Genomic DNA, 13904 nt, shown 5'->3' with positions numbered 1-13904 from the left:
GTCCCCCGCCCCCCGCCCCTCTAAGCCCCTTCTCCCAAAAGGCGCCCGAAACTCTCTTTGGAAGGGGCCTGGGCGTCCAGAGGCGCCTGCGGGGACACCCGCGCGCTGGGGGGGGGGGGGGGGGGGGGGAGTGGGGGGGGGGGGAGGCTCGTCCCTGCGCCAGGACTGCCCGGCTGGCGCGGGGGCGGGGCGGGCGGGGGGGGGGGAGGGGGCAGGAAATGCCGTTAATTGGGGGAAATGCACACCAATTGCGCGGCGGCCTTTGATGTGCGCCTCCGGGCGCGGCCCCTCCACGCCGGCGAGCCCACCCGGCGTGCGCCCCACTCCCCGCTCTCCCACGAGCGCAGCCGGCCGAGCGCCAAGGACGTGTGACATTGGTGTGGAAAAGCAGGGGGCCGTGGGTCTCCTTCCGTCACGCAGCTCTCGCGGGGCCCCTTCCGTCTCTCCCCGAGCCCCCGGCCTCCCGGCGCCCCGGGTCCCGGGGGCGGGGTGGGTGGGGAGGCCGCGCGCTGCGGAGCACGGCCACGCTGACCGCGGTCGCGGAGCAGGAGCGGCCGCCGCGTGTCGGCCCAGCGTGCGTCCACATACAAATATAGTGCTCGTCCAAATGACATTCCGCTCACTCTCCCTCTTGCCCCCCCCCCCTTTTCTTTTCATCATCAGCAAATAAAGATTAGCTGGTAAGATTATAGAAAGCGTTTTCAGGCTGGCGCTGATCTTTATTCCAGAGGCTTTGTGATGATATTGATGATGATGATGGTCAAGTGGACAGTTTGATTTTTGTGTTTGGAGCTAGTTATAAAGAATCAATATTATATCAAGGGGTAACTTTCGTGATAAAGGACTTTAACCACTCTGGCTATTCATCATAAGTCTGTAGCAAGCAGATAGGTCAAAAGAAATTATATTGCACTAAAGAGTGAGCCTTCTTATCTCTCCCATACCAGGGGAATAGGGACAAGCCGATCGATACAGTAGCTGCTGTATACTTCTTGCAATTATCAATAGCTGCTTTCGCCTTTTGAGGCCTGCATCTAATAATGCAAGCTAATAATAATCGTTTGAGCCTCCCTATGAGCAAGGAGTGAAAGTCGGAGCGGGCCGGCATTATTTATGTAATCACAGGGGCCGAAGTGCCCCTCCTAGGTCTCCGTGCAACCCAGATACACAGTCCAACGGTCACAGAAGTACTGTCACATCGTTTGCGTCCGCAAGTGTGAGCACTGTGGCCATGTGCGGACGCTTCTCTGCGTGACAGAAAAAGCCACCAAATGTTTGCCTGGGATGCCTGCCGGCCAGGTAGCCACCGTCCTGTGGCGAACATCCGAGATGCCACAGAGCACAGTCCTAGACGGATTATACGCGATGCTCCTGGCTGCCATCTATTAAAAATTCCGACGTGTTTACCTCAATAGCTTTGAAAGCCAAGAGGGGGCCGGCAGGAGCTGAGTGGAATGTGGGTGAGGCGGGTGGTCCTGTGTTGGTTTATTTAAGGAGAACATTTCTTTTAAAGGGGAAACCTCTCTTCAAGTGGGTGGACAAAAAGCTTGGAAAAAGCATTTTCAAAAAGCCATAAATATAATTTGGGGCTACATGTTTCCTAGCCCCCCACAATGTAACAGAAAAGCAACATCTTTATAATTGGCACTTGACATGCTGTTTGCGTTGGGCTTTGGTACACCAAGCACAGATTTCCTGTTGATGGAAACATTTATCATCGTGACTGCCCCAGAGTGGCAGGTGGTGTTATCAATTACCTCTTCTTACCAATAATAATATTAGTATGGTAATATCTTTGCTCAAGTGAGAACCAATTAGCGGTCACTTGTCACAGCATTAAAGACACAAAATCATGCTGAATTTAATGGCAAGGACCTAAAACAAAAGTTGGGGGTAGGGGAGGAACCGGAGAGAAGGCAGTGAAGGCCAGTGACAAGAACTTTGATGGGGGGGGGGGGGGAGGATGAAAGGAGACAGAAAATAAAGCTCTGATACTTGAATTCTTTTTCTGTAGGGAGTGGCCGGGGAAACGCGCCCACGATAAAGCACCAACTGTCCCTTAGGTAAAAGTATGCTGTGTGGATGGACACCCAGGTACCTTCAGTAAAGTGGGACGTTAAAACAGAACCCTTCACCCTCCCGGTGTCAAGTCCAGCTTGCAGATAGGCTTTCTGTTTCATCTGAATAAGTGGGACAAATTAAATCAAACATCTAATTACATGTTCCACTAATGTAAAATCTACAGTATTAATTTGTAAATAATATTATTTAAGCAGACAAAACAATAACATGTCGCCTCATAAGACGGAAACAACATTGCAAGAGGAAAGACGATTAACAAATTAGATTTAATTACAGAGAAGAAAAGCAACTTTGGTTTCTGCAACAGTGTTTAGGTATCACAATATTTTAATGGGCAGTGGTCATGTGACGGTAAGCATGTGTGTTCGGCACGCAGGAGTCGCGCCCGCACCTCGGGTGCCCATTTCCGTGGTTGCCCTTAATCCAGGCGCGACTGGAGGATAATCCTGTCGCTCATTTCTGAAAATATGCTGTTGACACGCTGTCACCTCGCAATAAATCTATTGTTGTGACTCAAGCTTAAGATGCATATGCTTTCATTAAAACTTGCCGCACTGAATAAAAACCATTAAAGAAAAGTGTAAGATCTGTGGAGGGAAGCCAGGAAGGCAGAGCAGGTAAGAGAGGAGGTAATGCGCCTTTGGCTTTGCACCTTAAAAAAAAAACAAAAAACAAAACACCATAGATCTTGTTTGCCCCGTCGGTGTTTGCAAGGCGGCGCCAGATTCACCGATGTGCACTTTTGGCGAGAAATTTGCGCAGGTTCCCATTTTTCATAACCCCCCCCCCCCCCAACCCTCTCGTCCACGTCTGCTCGATTTTCTCAACGAAATCCCCGAGCAGGGCGCGCGGAGGGCGGCGTGGAGCCTGCGACTTCACGCAGCCCACTGCACCCTGCGCACCGGGGCGGGGACCCGAGCCCACCGCGGGCGGGCAGGTCGGGCCGGCGCAGCTCCGGGTCCTGCGTCGGCTCCCCGCGTGAGCGCCACTGGGTCCACCACCGCGCCGAGCGCAGCCCGCTGCGTCTTCCCCCTTGCAAAGCTCTGCACGACTGGCGCGACGCCTCTGCAATCCGAGGGCTAGCTTCTTACAGATAAAGGGCCGGGGTCCCAGATTCGCCTCCACTGGAGGGACCTAAAAGATCCTCTCCAAGACCACACCTCGTAGAAAATGCAGAGCAAGTTGACAAAATTAAAACAGTCGCGTTCGGAAGTCCCAGGAAGACCTAGGGAAATCCTGCCAGTGTGTGGGGGAGAGGCTGGGGGCAGGGGGTGGCGGACAGAAAAGGTGGGGGGCGGCGCGCGCAAAGCAGCCCAAAGAGGAGGCGAGGGTGCTGTGGGGGCCAGCAGGCTGTGGGGGCAGCCGGGCTCGGGCTTCCTCTGAAAGGCTTCGGACGCTGCGGGAGCCTACGTCTGCTGCTGCTTCTTAAAGTGTGGGTTTTTAAAAAGAGGGAAAGAAAGAGAGAATTAACCGGGTCACAAAAAGCAGTGCACCTTTAACCAGGGGTCCGACCCACCGAGGATTGTTTCGAGTTTTTCTCCTCTGGAAAGACGGCACCGAAATCCACCTTTCTGCCGCGGCTTTTCAACTTCCCCCCAGTCTTGCCGGTCTCCTGCGAATTCTGCCAGAAACTTCCATCCGCCACAACCGCCCACCCCCACCCCCCAACACGCTCCCTTCCTCTCCCCCGCCCCCGCTTCCCTCTGCCCAGCTAAGTTCCCGGCCCGCTCGCCCCAAAGCCCAGGCTGCAGGCTGCAAACTTTTCACCGCCTAGCGCCAGTGCCGGATGCGAGAGCGTCCCCGAAATGCTCCAAGCATTTGCCAAAGTTCACAGGGTAACGGCGACGGGCGGCCGCCTCCCCCCAACGGCTTAACCAGAGAATTGTGGTGTGGGGCACACAGCCCCGGACTTCAAACATCTTTTATGTGCCTTTTTATTCTTTTCAAAACCAAAATCACCCAAATGAATATGCCTGCCACTAAGAAGCAAAAACAAAACCAACCTTAAAGGTTTTTGCTTTTTTCTTTTTTTGGAGGGGGAGACAAATGTGGCGGCGGGGGCTGTTTGGAGACGATTCGGACCCGCGCGCTTCCTTCCTCCGAATGATTTTCCTCCAGCTCAAAGCTGTTGCTTCGTGAAACTCACGCAATTAGAGTCGGGCGAGAGAACGCAGGCTGGGAACGGAGAAGATTCTAGAACGGAAAAGAAGCCTGCGGAGAGCTGGGCGAGCCGCGCAGGGTCGGGGTCCGTCCCGTGGAGGAGGGGGGTTCCCGCAGCCAGGAGCGCCCCACCCCCAGCCACGCGAGGAGCTGCAGCCCTCCTGGCGCTCGGGGCTGGAGAGTCACCACCCGCTCCCTCCCCCGCCCCCCCCCCGCCCCCCCACAGCGCACGACACCGGGGAGGCCATCTGTGCCAAAGCTTCGTACCACACAGGGCCACTTGTGAGGACAAAAATAAGAAATTTGGGAAATGAAAAAAGACAAACTGGGACCAGGGGCAGCGCGCGCGCGCGGCGGCGCCAGGGCCTGGGGCACATCCTGGTGGCCGCTCGGGGACCGAGGACACGCGCGAGAGTGAGCACGCGGGAGTGGGCGAGGGCGCGTGTGCACGGGGAGGGCGGGGTGCGCGCGCGGCGCCAGGGCGCGTGCGTGTGAGCGCGGGCAAGGGTGGGCGAGTGTGCGGGAGCGCGCCGCGCCGGCCGCCCGAGGGTGCGGGGCCAGGCCCGACGCGCGCGACCCTCTCACCTGCACCCACCCACCCACCCCACCCCCCGCCGCAAATCACCCCCGAAAGTCCTAGAACGCAGCGGACCGAGCGCGGCACTTCCCTGGACTCGGAACTTTGAGTCGCGCGGCCTCGGGGCACCTTGTGCCCCTGCCCGCTCCGCAGGCGCCCCGGCCCGGCACCCGTCGGGAAGGGGAGCCGGTGGGGGTAGAGGGGGGGGGGGAGGGTGACACCGCGGCCCCGCCGTCCCCTCCCTCCCCTTGGATTTCAGGAGCCGGTGGCGGCGGGGAGGCCCGGCGGGCGGGGCGGGCGCTCCGAGTCGGAGGGGCCCGGGGGGGGGGGGCGGGGAGACAGGGGGACGCAGGGGAGGGGGGGCGCGGGGAGAGGAGGGGAGGGGAGGAGCCGCGCGGCCCGCGCCGCTTCCGAACCGGAAAGTTGGTCTTGCCGAAGTCCCGCCACCCCGGCGTGCGCACTCCGCTCCGCTCCGGCCGCGAGCCTCCGAGCCGGGCCGGCCGCCGGGGGAGCCCGCGGAGGGGACGCGAGCCCGGAGAGGAGAGCCGGTCCGCAGCCTGGGGCACCTGAGCCCAAGCGCGGCCGGCGCGCCGAGCGAGACCCGCCGCCGAGGAGCCGAGCCGGCCGGCCCTGCGCGCCCGGAGCGCAGGCGGCGCGGCGCCCGAGCGGGCCGGCGAGACAAAGGCGCCCGGGCCGGAGCCCTGCCCGCGGCCGCTCGCTCCGGGAGGGGCGGCCGGGCGGCGGCGGCGGCGGCGGCGGCGGAGGAGGGGGGGGGGGCGCGCGCGGGGCGCGGGCGGCGGCGCACACGCTCTATAAAGGGGCGAGCCCGGCGCGCCGGCGGAGACGGCGCCGCGCGGACGCCGCCAAAGTTTGCCGCCTGCGCCCCGGGCAGCGCGGCCGCCGCGCCCCGCGCCCCGCCGGCCCGGGCCCCGCGGAGCGATGTGAGCGCCGCCGCGCCGGGTCCCGCAGGCGCCCCTCGCCCCGCGCGGCCGCTAATTGCGAGCGCGGCCTCATTTGCATAGGCCGCCGGGGCCGCTGGAGGCCGGCCAATCGGCGCGGCCCGCCGCTAATGGCCATGCATTATTCACCAGCCTAATTGCTCAGCCCCATGCGCGGCCCGCGCAGCCGCCGCCGCCGCCGCCGCCGCCGCCCGCGCCCCGCGCCCCGCGCCCCGTGCCGTCCCCGCCGGCCGCCCCGCTGACGCCGATGCCCCGCGCGGGGCCCGCGCGCCGCTAGCAGCATGTCTCGGCGCAAGCAGGCCAAGCCCCAGCACCTCAAGTCGGACGAGGAGCTGCCGCCGCCGGACGGGGCTCCCGAGCACGGTGAGGGGCCGCGGGGGGTCGGGCCGGCGGGGCGCCGCGCGGGCTGGGGGAGCCGCCGGCCGCGGGGCCGGTGCGTGGTGCCCGGCCCCGGCGGGCCGGCCGCGGGGACCCCGGTCCTGCCCGGAGCGCGCGGCGCGGAGTTGCGGGCAAGTAAAGTTGGCTCGGCTGCCGGGAGTTGGGGCGCGGCGCGCGGGCGCAGCGGGGCTCGGGGCTGGCTGGGGGTCGGAGCTGCCGGGGGAGGGAGGCAGTGGAGCGGGGGCGGGGGTGGGGAGGGGGCGACGGGAGGTGAGCCCGCGCGCCGCAGTCTCCGCGCTAACCCCCGGGCTCCCCGGGTCCGGACGCCGGGCCCGGCCTCGGCTACCGCGCGACCCCCCAGGCCAGCGCGGCGGCGGTGGCGGCGGCTCGTCCCGGGCTCACCTCCCGCCGGACTCCGGGCCGGGGAGGCCGGCCGCCCGGGCAGCTTTGTTCGGGGCCGGGGCCCCGGGGCTGGTGCGCGCTTGGAGTGGAGCGGGGCCGCCGACCCCGACTCCCCCCCCCCCCCAGCCGGCCCGCCCCCACCCGCCACCCCGCCCCGGCCCGCCGGCCTCGTGTGCCCCGAGGGCCGCGAAGCCTGCGGGGGCTCGGCCTTCCTCGTGGCCGCCCCGAGAGTGAAGCCGGGCGAGCCCCGCCGCGGCCTGGGGGTGGTCCCTGCGCGCGGGGTGTGGGGGGGGGGGGGGCGGGGGAGACCCGGCTTCCCTCCGGCGGCGGCCGGGCGAGCTGGGGGCAGCGGCCGGGTGTCCCCGTGGGCGGCGCGGGGCTCGGGCTGCCCGGCTGGTCCGCTGGCCGCGGGGCCGGGCAGCCCCGACGCGGAGACGCGTCCTTGTGCCGCGAGCCCCGGGCCGTGCGCACGGAAACAAAAGGACAGAAAAGTTTATCACGCGGCGCCGGAAAGTTTGGCGACACGGGTGCGTGTCCGCGTCGGGAGCCGGCGGGCGGCGGGCGGCGGCCTCGCCCGGGTCTTTTTGTGGCCGTGGAGGTGGGGAGCCCCGCGTGCAGCCCGGGCACCCGAGATGAGAGCGGCAGATATGCTAAAAAGAAACGCTTGCATATGGTGGGTAGATTAGGGACAAAGAATCTTTTTGTCATGGAAATGGTTTTTTTTTTGTTTTGTTTACTTCATCACATAGAATTTCTCACACTTGGTTTGTTTTGTATTGGCCTCAATGACTACATGATCAAATGAATGGATTTATTTCTGCCGAATGAGAAAGACAGTCTTTCCCTCAAAAGAACTACATTGCATCCCAGCGAGGAATTTTAAAGCTTTATTATTGTGGCTGCTGAATAGCTTAAACTCGGCTTTCACAGCCGCCCCAAAATGCAACAATGTAAATACTTCTCCGCTTTGTAGGCTCCTTATCAAAATGTGCACTGTCTCCTTCTATTAAAGCATATTTTAATTAATAGAGTAAAACCCCTCGTGTTTAACAATTAGCAAGCCGAGGCCCTGCTATTCATTTTTAATTCCACGTCAGAGCCGGGAGCCCGGTGAGCTGATAGTGTAAACACGTTGAAGGATGTGGAGCCCACATTCGAAAACCCAAGATGCAGCAAATTATTTACCAGTCCGCCTCTGGATCCTTGCCCTTACCCAGTTTATTCGGTGCTGAGACCTACTCGGGATTTTCACCCGTCGTCGTCCGATTAAAGTTTGTCAAGCTGGTGTTTTCCACCGTCGTTGGGAATTGTAGCCAAGACATTGCCACAGTTCCTGATCGTATTTTGCAACAGGCCAGAAATAGCCTGTCTGGGGCTGAGCCTTCCTCAAGTAGTGTGTTTCCTGGATTGTTTTAAGGGTACTTTGGGGGGACTGTTTAAAAAAATAAGTTCTTTCTGATTTAATTATTCTGAACTGATTGTTGGTGGAGTATAAAAGATACCCTGTTCTCTGCTCACTCGAGGAATGCTCGCGGATGTATTAGTCTGTCGTGACCGTCGTGAGTAAGATAACGAAAATATTTTTCTTAAGGGAAGTGCTGGTGAAAGCTCCCTTACTCCCAACATGAATTACATATCCTGGAAATTTTAATTTTGTCAAATGCCGTTGGAAATGAACAGACCGTGCCTGAAGTTAGAAGAGAGCCAAGTTAGTTTACAGGGTCGTGGAAACAAAGTAAATACTTCTTTTGTATCACTTTGGGCGTGAGATGTTAATGAAAGCAGGAGATGCGTGAAGTAAAATGGAAGGTTATCGATAATGCAAATACACGCAGAATTCTCAGTGCAGTACAGGGGCCGGCAGCAGGGCACAGCCATGTTAATTTACAGTAAAAAGAGTTTATTCCCCAAGAAAAGGATTTCCCAGGCTTTGGTGTTGAGGCAAGCAGTGAAATGGTAGCAATCCAGAAATAGCTCCAGTGTTCCCCAAACCTGATCTCCGTGGCAGAAATGAAATATGACAACGTATCTAAAAGGAGGAAAGGTAGTGATGGCCGATGGTAAGTTCTAGAGTGACCGTGTTGTAGAATTTTATTTTAAGGATGCCGGAGACTAAACGTTCCCTGTGAGAACTGTCTTCTGAGATGGCAGCATTTCATTCCTATTTGTGAATGTGATGCAGCCTCAGAATTCAGTTGAATGTGTGCCATCAATAGTGAAACCTTTTGAGCCAGCTGAATATTTTTCTTCTAAGAAAAATTAATTAAAACTTCTGCCGGAACAGCACGTATACCCCTACCGAGAACTTTAAGAAAGTGTGGTACCGCTGTCCTTTGTTGTATTAAATACGTCCTAATAAAGATGTATATTTTATTGTCGTTACACGGAAAAGCTGTATTTAAGGAACAACAAAAGCGTGTTGTAATTTAAAACAATTTGCCATCCTGGATTTTGTTTGTTAGCACTAATTGTTTCAAAGTGTTTTTGTTTTCTGCCAACTTACACTCATATGGCTATCTTAAAAATCCTTTTAAATGTGGTGAGCATGTGATTGAAGAATTTACCAGTGGTATTCACAGACTGTGTTTAAACTAAGGGAAAGGAGGCCACCAGCCCTCGGTGAGGAGATCCCTTTTCTTTTATCTGTATATGCATGGTTTGCCTGGAGTGCTCCCCCAGCCCACTACACGCATTTACAATTCAGCATTCCAAAAGGAAACAATACAGAAGCCACTTTCTAACATTCGTAGGCAGATTGTTTTCTCTGAAACATGAAAGGTGAAAAGTAACTGAGGAGAGCGGAGGAGGAAGGAAAAGAAGAATTTGCAAATATTTATCTTAAAAATAACATTTTAAAAACTTAACCTATTTTAAAATGCCTAATTGGGTGGTCAACACAAAGCTCGCCAATTCCCACCTTCCAGAGAAAGAAGTGATTATGTGGCAGTTAGGGGTTTTTTATGTACATTTAAAACTTCACAACACATGCATAATCCAGTATTTTTAGATCTGTTCAGAGCCACAAAAAGAAGGCAAGCTGATTATTGTTTGCATACACGATGATGGCAAAAGTGGGTCAGATTTCATTTTCAACTGGAACCTCTGAGAGGGTTTGCCATTCATCTCTAGGTAGCTCTGAGAATATCCCGGGGAAGTCAACGAAGATCCAGCCAGGGCGTCCGTTGTGTGCACTGAGCATTAGTAGGAGTTTAGCATTCTTAAGTGTGAGAATTGACACAGGGGGTTTTGCTTTTTGGTTTTGGTCGGTTTTTTTTTTTTTTAAAGCAAAATAAGTCTTAGCTGCTAATGAGGTAATGCACTGTCTCTTAGTGTTGCAAAGTAGCTTTAAGAAGGATACGTTTTGCATAATATTTATACAGCAGGAAGTTGTTTTTGTTCTGTTACTTTTTATTTTCCTACATGATTTGTAGACCAGTTGCCAGAATAAGACCAAAACATCCTAGGAAGATGAGACCCGGCCCCACTCACCGTGGGGCAGGTTGGAGTCCAGCACGTGGCGAGTTGTCACATGTGTAAAATCTGTGTAAAAATTGAGTGCTTTAATACTGCTTTAGATACGCTCTTATGTGAAAAAAAAAAAATTCCTGCTCTTAGATTTTTCTCTTGTCATTTGAACAGTTTTAGGACTTAAAATGCAGCTGTCAGTGTGGTTTCCAAGCAGACAAATAGCCCTAGTCATGTTACAGAAAGTGTAAAATATTAACTGAAATAATGAAATGCCGTAATGGGCTCTATTTATGTTAGAGATTAAGATTGATCTGTTTGTTAATTAAAGGGGACCTCCTTGCCTCGGCGGAAGTGTCCACTGGAGACCTGATGGCACCACTGTGGTGTCTAAATCTTGTCCTCCGTGGGCCTGTCTTTTCCAGTCGGCCCCGGTCTGCTCAGGCTGCCTCTGCGGCCCGCTCCCCGCTCCACCAGCCCGGCCCGCCGCACCACCGGCCTGGGCCCGGGAAAGGCAGGGCTGCGGAGTGTGGGGCCCTGGCTCTCCCGGAAGGTGGGTAGTTAGAGGCGCCGTGACAGGCCTTGCTGATTTAACCTTTGCCTGCTTTGCCCTGCCAGGGGTGGCCACTAGATGTCAAGCTCATAATACCATTAGTGCATCTGTGCTGTTGACCTTGGCAGCCGGACTCAGCACTGTTCTATTAAGTGTTAACACTGGGTCTGAGTGTTAACTGGAGACCCGCGAGCCTGCTCCGTGCTGCCCGGCTTATCGAATGCCCATCTCCTCCGGCACAAGTGTTTATGGTTCTTAAAGAAGAGAGGACGGTTTCCTTTTGTTCGGCCGTTCCGTCTTGAACTGTGTAATTAACCCTGCAGGTGCCGTGGCACTTCGTCCGAATCCGTGGGCCTCCCTGGGCCCCCTCTCGCGAGGCGGCGCCGTTTGCTAATTCCGTCGTGCGGCTCTGTACGTGCGGAGCCGCCGGCCTCAACGACCCAGGGCGCTGGCTTTTCCCAGGTGGTTTTTGGCATACGTGGAAAGCCGTAAGGTGCCGACAGATCACGGAAATGATTTAATAACCCAGCCCCGGGTGCAGGGCGGCTGCGCCCAGCACGTCGGAGCCCTGCTCCCGGACACAGCGCACTGATGCTTCTCCAGGGCTGTTGAGACCCAGGTGTGTCTGCATCTACGGGGTCTCGCTCACTTCTGGCTCCTGCGTGTGTGGGCTACTCCCGAGGAGGCGTGCCGGTCACGTGTGGCTCTACACCGTGCTCGTCCTCCCCAGAAGTGACCCCGCACGAACCTTGTCTGCCCCCCTCACCAGGTTTTGGGTGACCTGGGTCGCCCGGGTGCCGTATGTCGGGAGTCATCGCCGTGTGGGCACGGGCCGGACCATCCGGAGGCAGCGGCCGCTGTGCGACCCCCACAGCGTAGCAGACACCTTCGTGTTGCGCGAGGCGTCCGAGCCGAGGTCGGGCCGCGTGTGTGGCTGGCTGCACTCCACCTGCGCGACTCCGTAAGGGGAACCGTGTCCCCCCCCCCCCCTCCAAACGCCCCCCCCCCCCCCCGCCCAGAGATGAGAACCTGCAGAGGTTTGAAGCAGAGGACGTTTGGTGACTGTGCCACAGGTGGTCCTTACTTAACAAATTTGAGATGTGGGCCACTGAGGCGACAGAAGCCCGCGCGCGGGTCAGTGCTGGCGTTCAGCATAACCAGAGCGCCCCCCGCTGTTCAGCTCCATGTGCACAAGCTCGGAGGTCCGGGGAAAAGGACAAAATTTTTCTATTGCGTCTGGAATTTCTTCTACATTGTTAAACACAGTAGGGGTCTCTATTTGTCCCCTCCTGTTTCGCAGCTTGGGCTCAGTGTGTGATAATTCATCTTTCTTTATGGGATTCAAAGCTATCATAAGGAGTTAAAAAGAATTAATTTGCAAGAAAAGAAGTGTCTTCTAACAATTTAGGAAAACTTGAAAAATGCTTTCTAGATTTTTAAGGGGTGGTAAAGGCAAATGAGAAAGTACTTTTTCCTTTCCCGAAGGCCCACGTGGCATTTTATGGTCCCCAGTTAAAGTGGAGAAGTTAACATCCCTTTCCCGGCACTGAACGATCCTTTTGTTCATGGCAGAGAATTAAAAGTGGGTAGCAGAAGCGTAGCAGGACAAATGTGGGCATCTGGGGTTGGTAACCAAAATTATAAACCCCTGTTTACCACGTGTTTGTATTGGGCAGCTTATTTAGTAGGTACTGTGCTCCTGCAAAGAGAAAACCGAAGAGCCCTGCAAGGACCCACACTTGAAATTGAGGGAAGCTCAGGTATTCTTAAATCTGTCGCCACAGTGCTTCTCACTTGTGGCTCTAAGAAGATGGTCTCGAGTGTGGGTTCTCTGCCTGTCGTCTGCCACCTCGGCCCTCAGAAGACTGTCATACACTTTCAGACAGTGGAAACACGATACGCGTTATGTAACAGCAGGCATTAAAACTGAGAATAATGAAACGGTTTGGGGGGTTCCTTTCCCGTCGAGGGATCTGTGCCTAAGAACGGAAACACTTCTCGTAAAGAATCCCCGTGTGTCTTATTTTTTAGATTGGTGTGGTAGGGGTTCTTTTGTTAGAGGCTTTCTTTAAAAGGCTGCGGGACCTATTTTCCTTCTGTAGACCCAAGCAACACAGAACTTGCTCGAGAACATTCGAACAGTGATAAAAGCCCCAAAAACCTTGAGTATGAGTAGCAAGTGTGGGGATAGCTGTGAACTAATTATGCATTTCCTCTCGTAAACTGAAGCAGCTTTATTTTTCAGCCCCTCTTCTCTTCCCTCCCCCGACCGCGTTCAGAACGGGTTCAGCCTTAAAGCACCAACGCCCAGCTTGAAGCCACGGCCGGTACATGTCTGACCAAGGCCCAAGGAGAGTTTTCCTGGAACAGCCTCTTCCTCACAGGGCCTGCCGCGGGTCCAGCATACGCTCTGGGCACCTTCGGGAGCAGCCTCGACCAAACCCTCTTGTTGCCCAGGAGGGGGGGGAGGCCCTTGGTGGCTGGCGAAGGGGTTAGCGGCTGTCTTCCCTCCCTGTGGTCTGGCCCCTGCCCTGCAGATGCCTGCCTCAGCCCGGCCTGTTTACAGCCTGAAGTCTCTCCATCCTTGAACAGGCAGGATGCAAAAAATAAATTACTTTGGCAATAGCGATGATGATTATAATGCTGGGTTTTCAGTCCCCTCCCTTAAAGAAAGCATTTCTAATTGCTTTGGAAATAATTCGCACACTCTTGTATCCTTGTACTATTGTTACACCGGCTCGCTGACACAGTTTTACCTTGAAATAAAAATCTGTAGCCGTGTTAAATGATGGATGTCATAACTTCTATTTGTGAAATACAAAGGCCAATTTCAAACGTAAATTTAATTAAAGCACGAGCACGGCTGCATGCGTGTGAATCCGACATAGAATTGGCTTAAAACAGTGGCGGGGTTAAAGGGCGTTAGAGGTTGTATAAATTGGGAGCTGCATTCAGATTTTCCCTTTTTTAAAAAAAAAAAAAAAACACGAGTTCTGCCATCTCAGCACGTACGCACTTAATCACCGGAATGAGAAGCGCCGTCAAAGCAAGTTATAACAACTTCCTTTGTGTCCCCCTCTCTTGTGAGCGCATCAGAAGTTGGTGGCCTCACTCTGCACTTAACCTGGGAGTCGCAGTGCGCCTAGAGGCTCGGCTCTGGGGAGGCTCCTCCCCAGCGAAGTCCCTTGAAGTGCTCCTTGCTGCTGTTGAACAACATTCTTAAGGCGCGCGGGCCCAGGGTGCAAATCCGTAGTGAGATAGTAGAGTTTTCATCCGTATGCACCCTAGTCCAGACTCTCACGGAACGTGTGGCCCCCTGTGACTTTGA

At 56.0% G+C, this 13904-nt stretch overlaps 1 protein-coding gene and 1 long non-coding RNA gene across 3 annotated transcripts in view; one reads left to right on the top strand and one right to left on the bottom strand.

Annotated features, from left to right (window-relative positions):
- Window positions 1–2329: 2329 nt before the first annotated feature.
- LOC131489744 (uncharacterized) lies at window positions 2330–4423 on the bottom strand. The gene is made up of 2 exons (XR_009250706.1): window positions 4086–4423; window positions 2330–3503 (listed from the first exon to the last, which is right to left on the bottom strand). It is a non-coding gene; the product is annotated as an uncharacterized LOC131489744 (long non-coding RNA).
- A 1513-nt stretch (window positions 4424–5936) lies between these two features.
- SALL3 (spalt like transcription factor 3) overlaps window positions 5937–13904 on the top strand; it is a 19470-nt gene continuing 11502 nt past the window's right edge. For both annotated transcript variants that reach the window (XM_058691773.1, XM_058691772.1), the window contains exon 1: window positions 5937–6141. In XM_058691773.1, the coding sequence (XP_058547756.1) occupies window positions 6060–6141 (82 nt within the window). In that variant the 5' untranslated portion in view covers window positions 5937–6059. The remainder of the gene's footprint in view (window positions 6142–13904) is intronic.

Source organism: Neofelis nebulosa, chromosome 11, assembly GCF_028018385.1.
Source record: "Neofelis nebulosa isolate mNeoNeb1 chromosome 11, mNeoNeb1.pri, whole genome shotgun sequence".
Classification (NCBI taxonomy): domain Eukaryota; kingdom Metazoa; phylum Chordata; class Mammalia; order Carnivora; family Felidae; genus Neofelis; species Neofelis nebulosa.
Note: the sequence above shows the minus strand (reverse complement) of the source record. Positions and strands in the feature narration are given on the sequence as shown.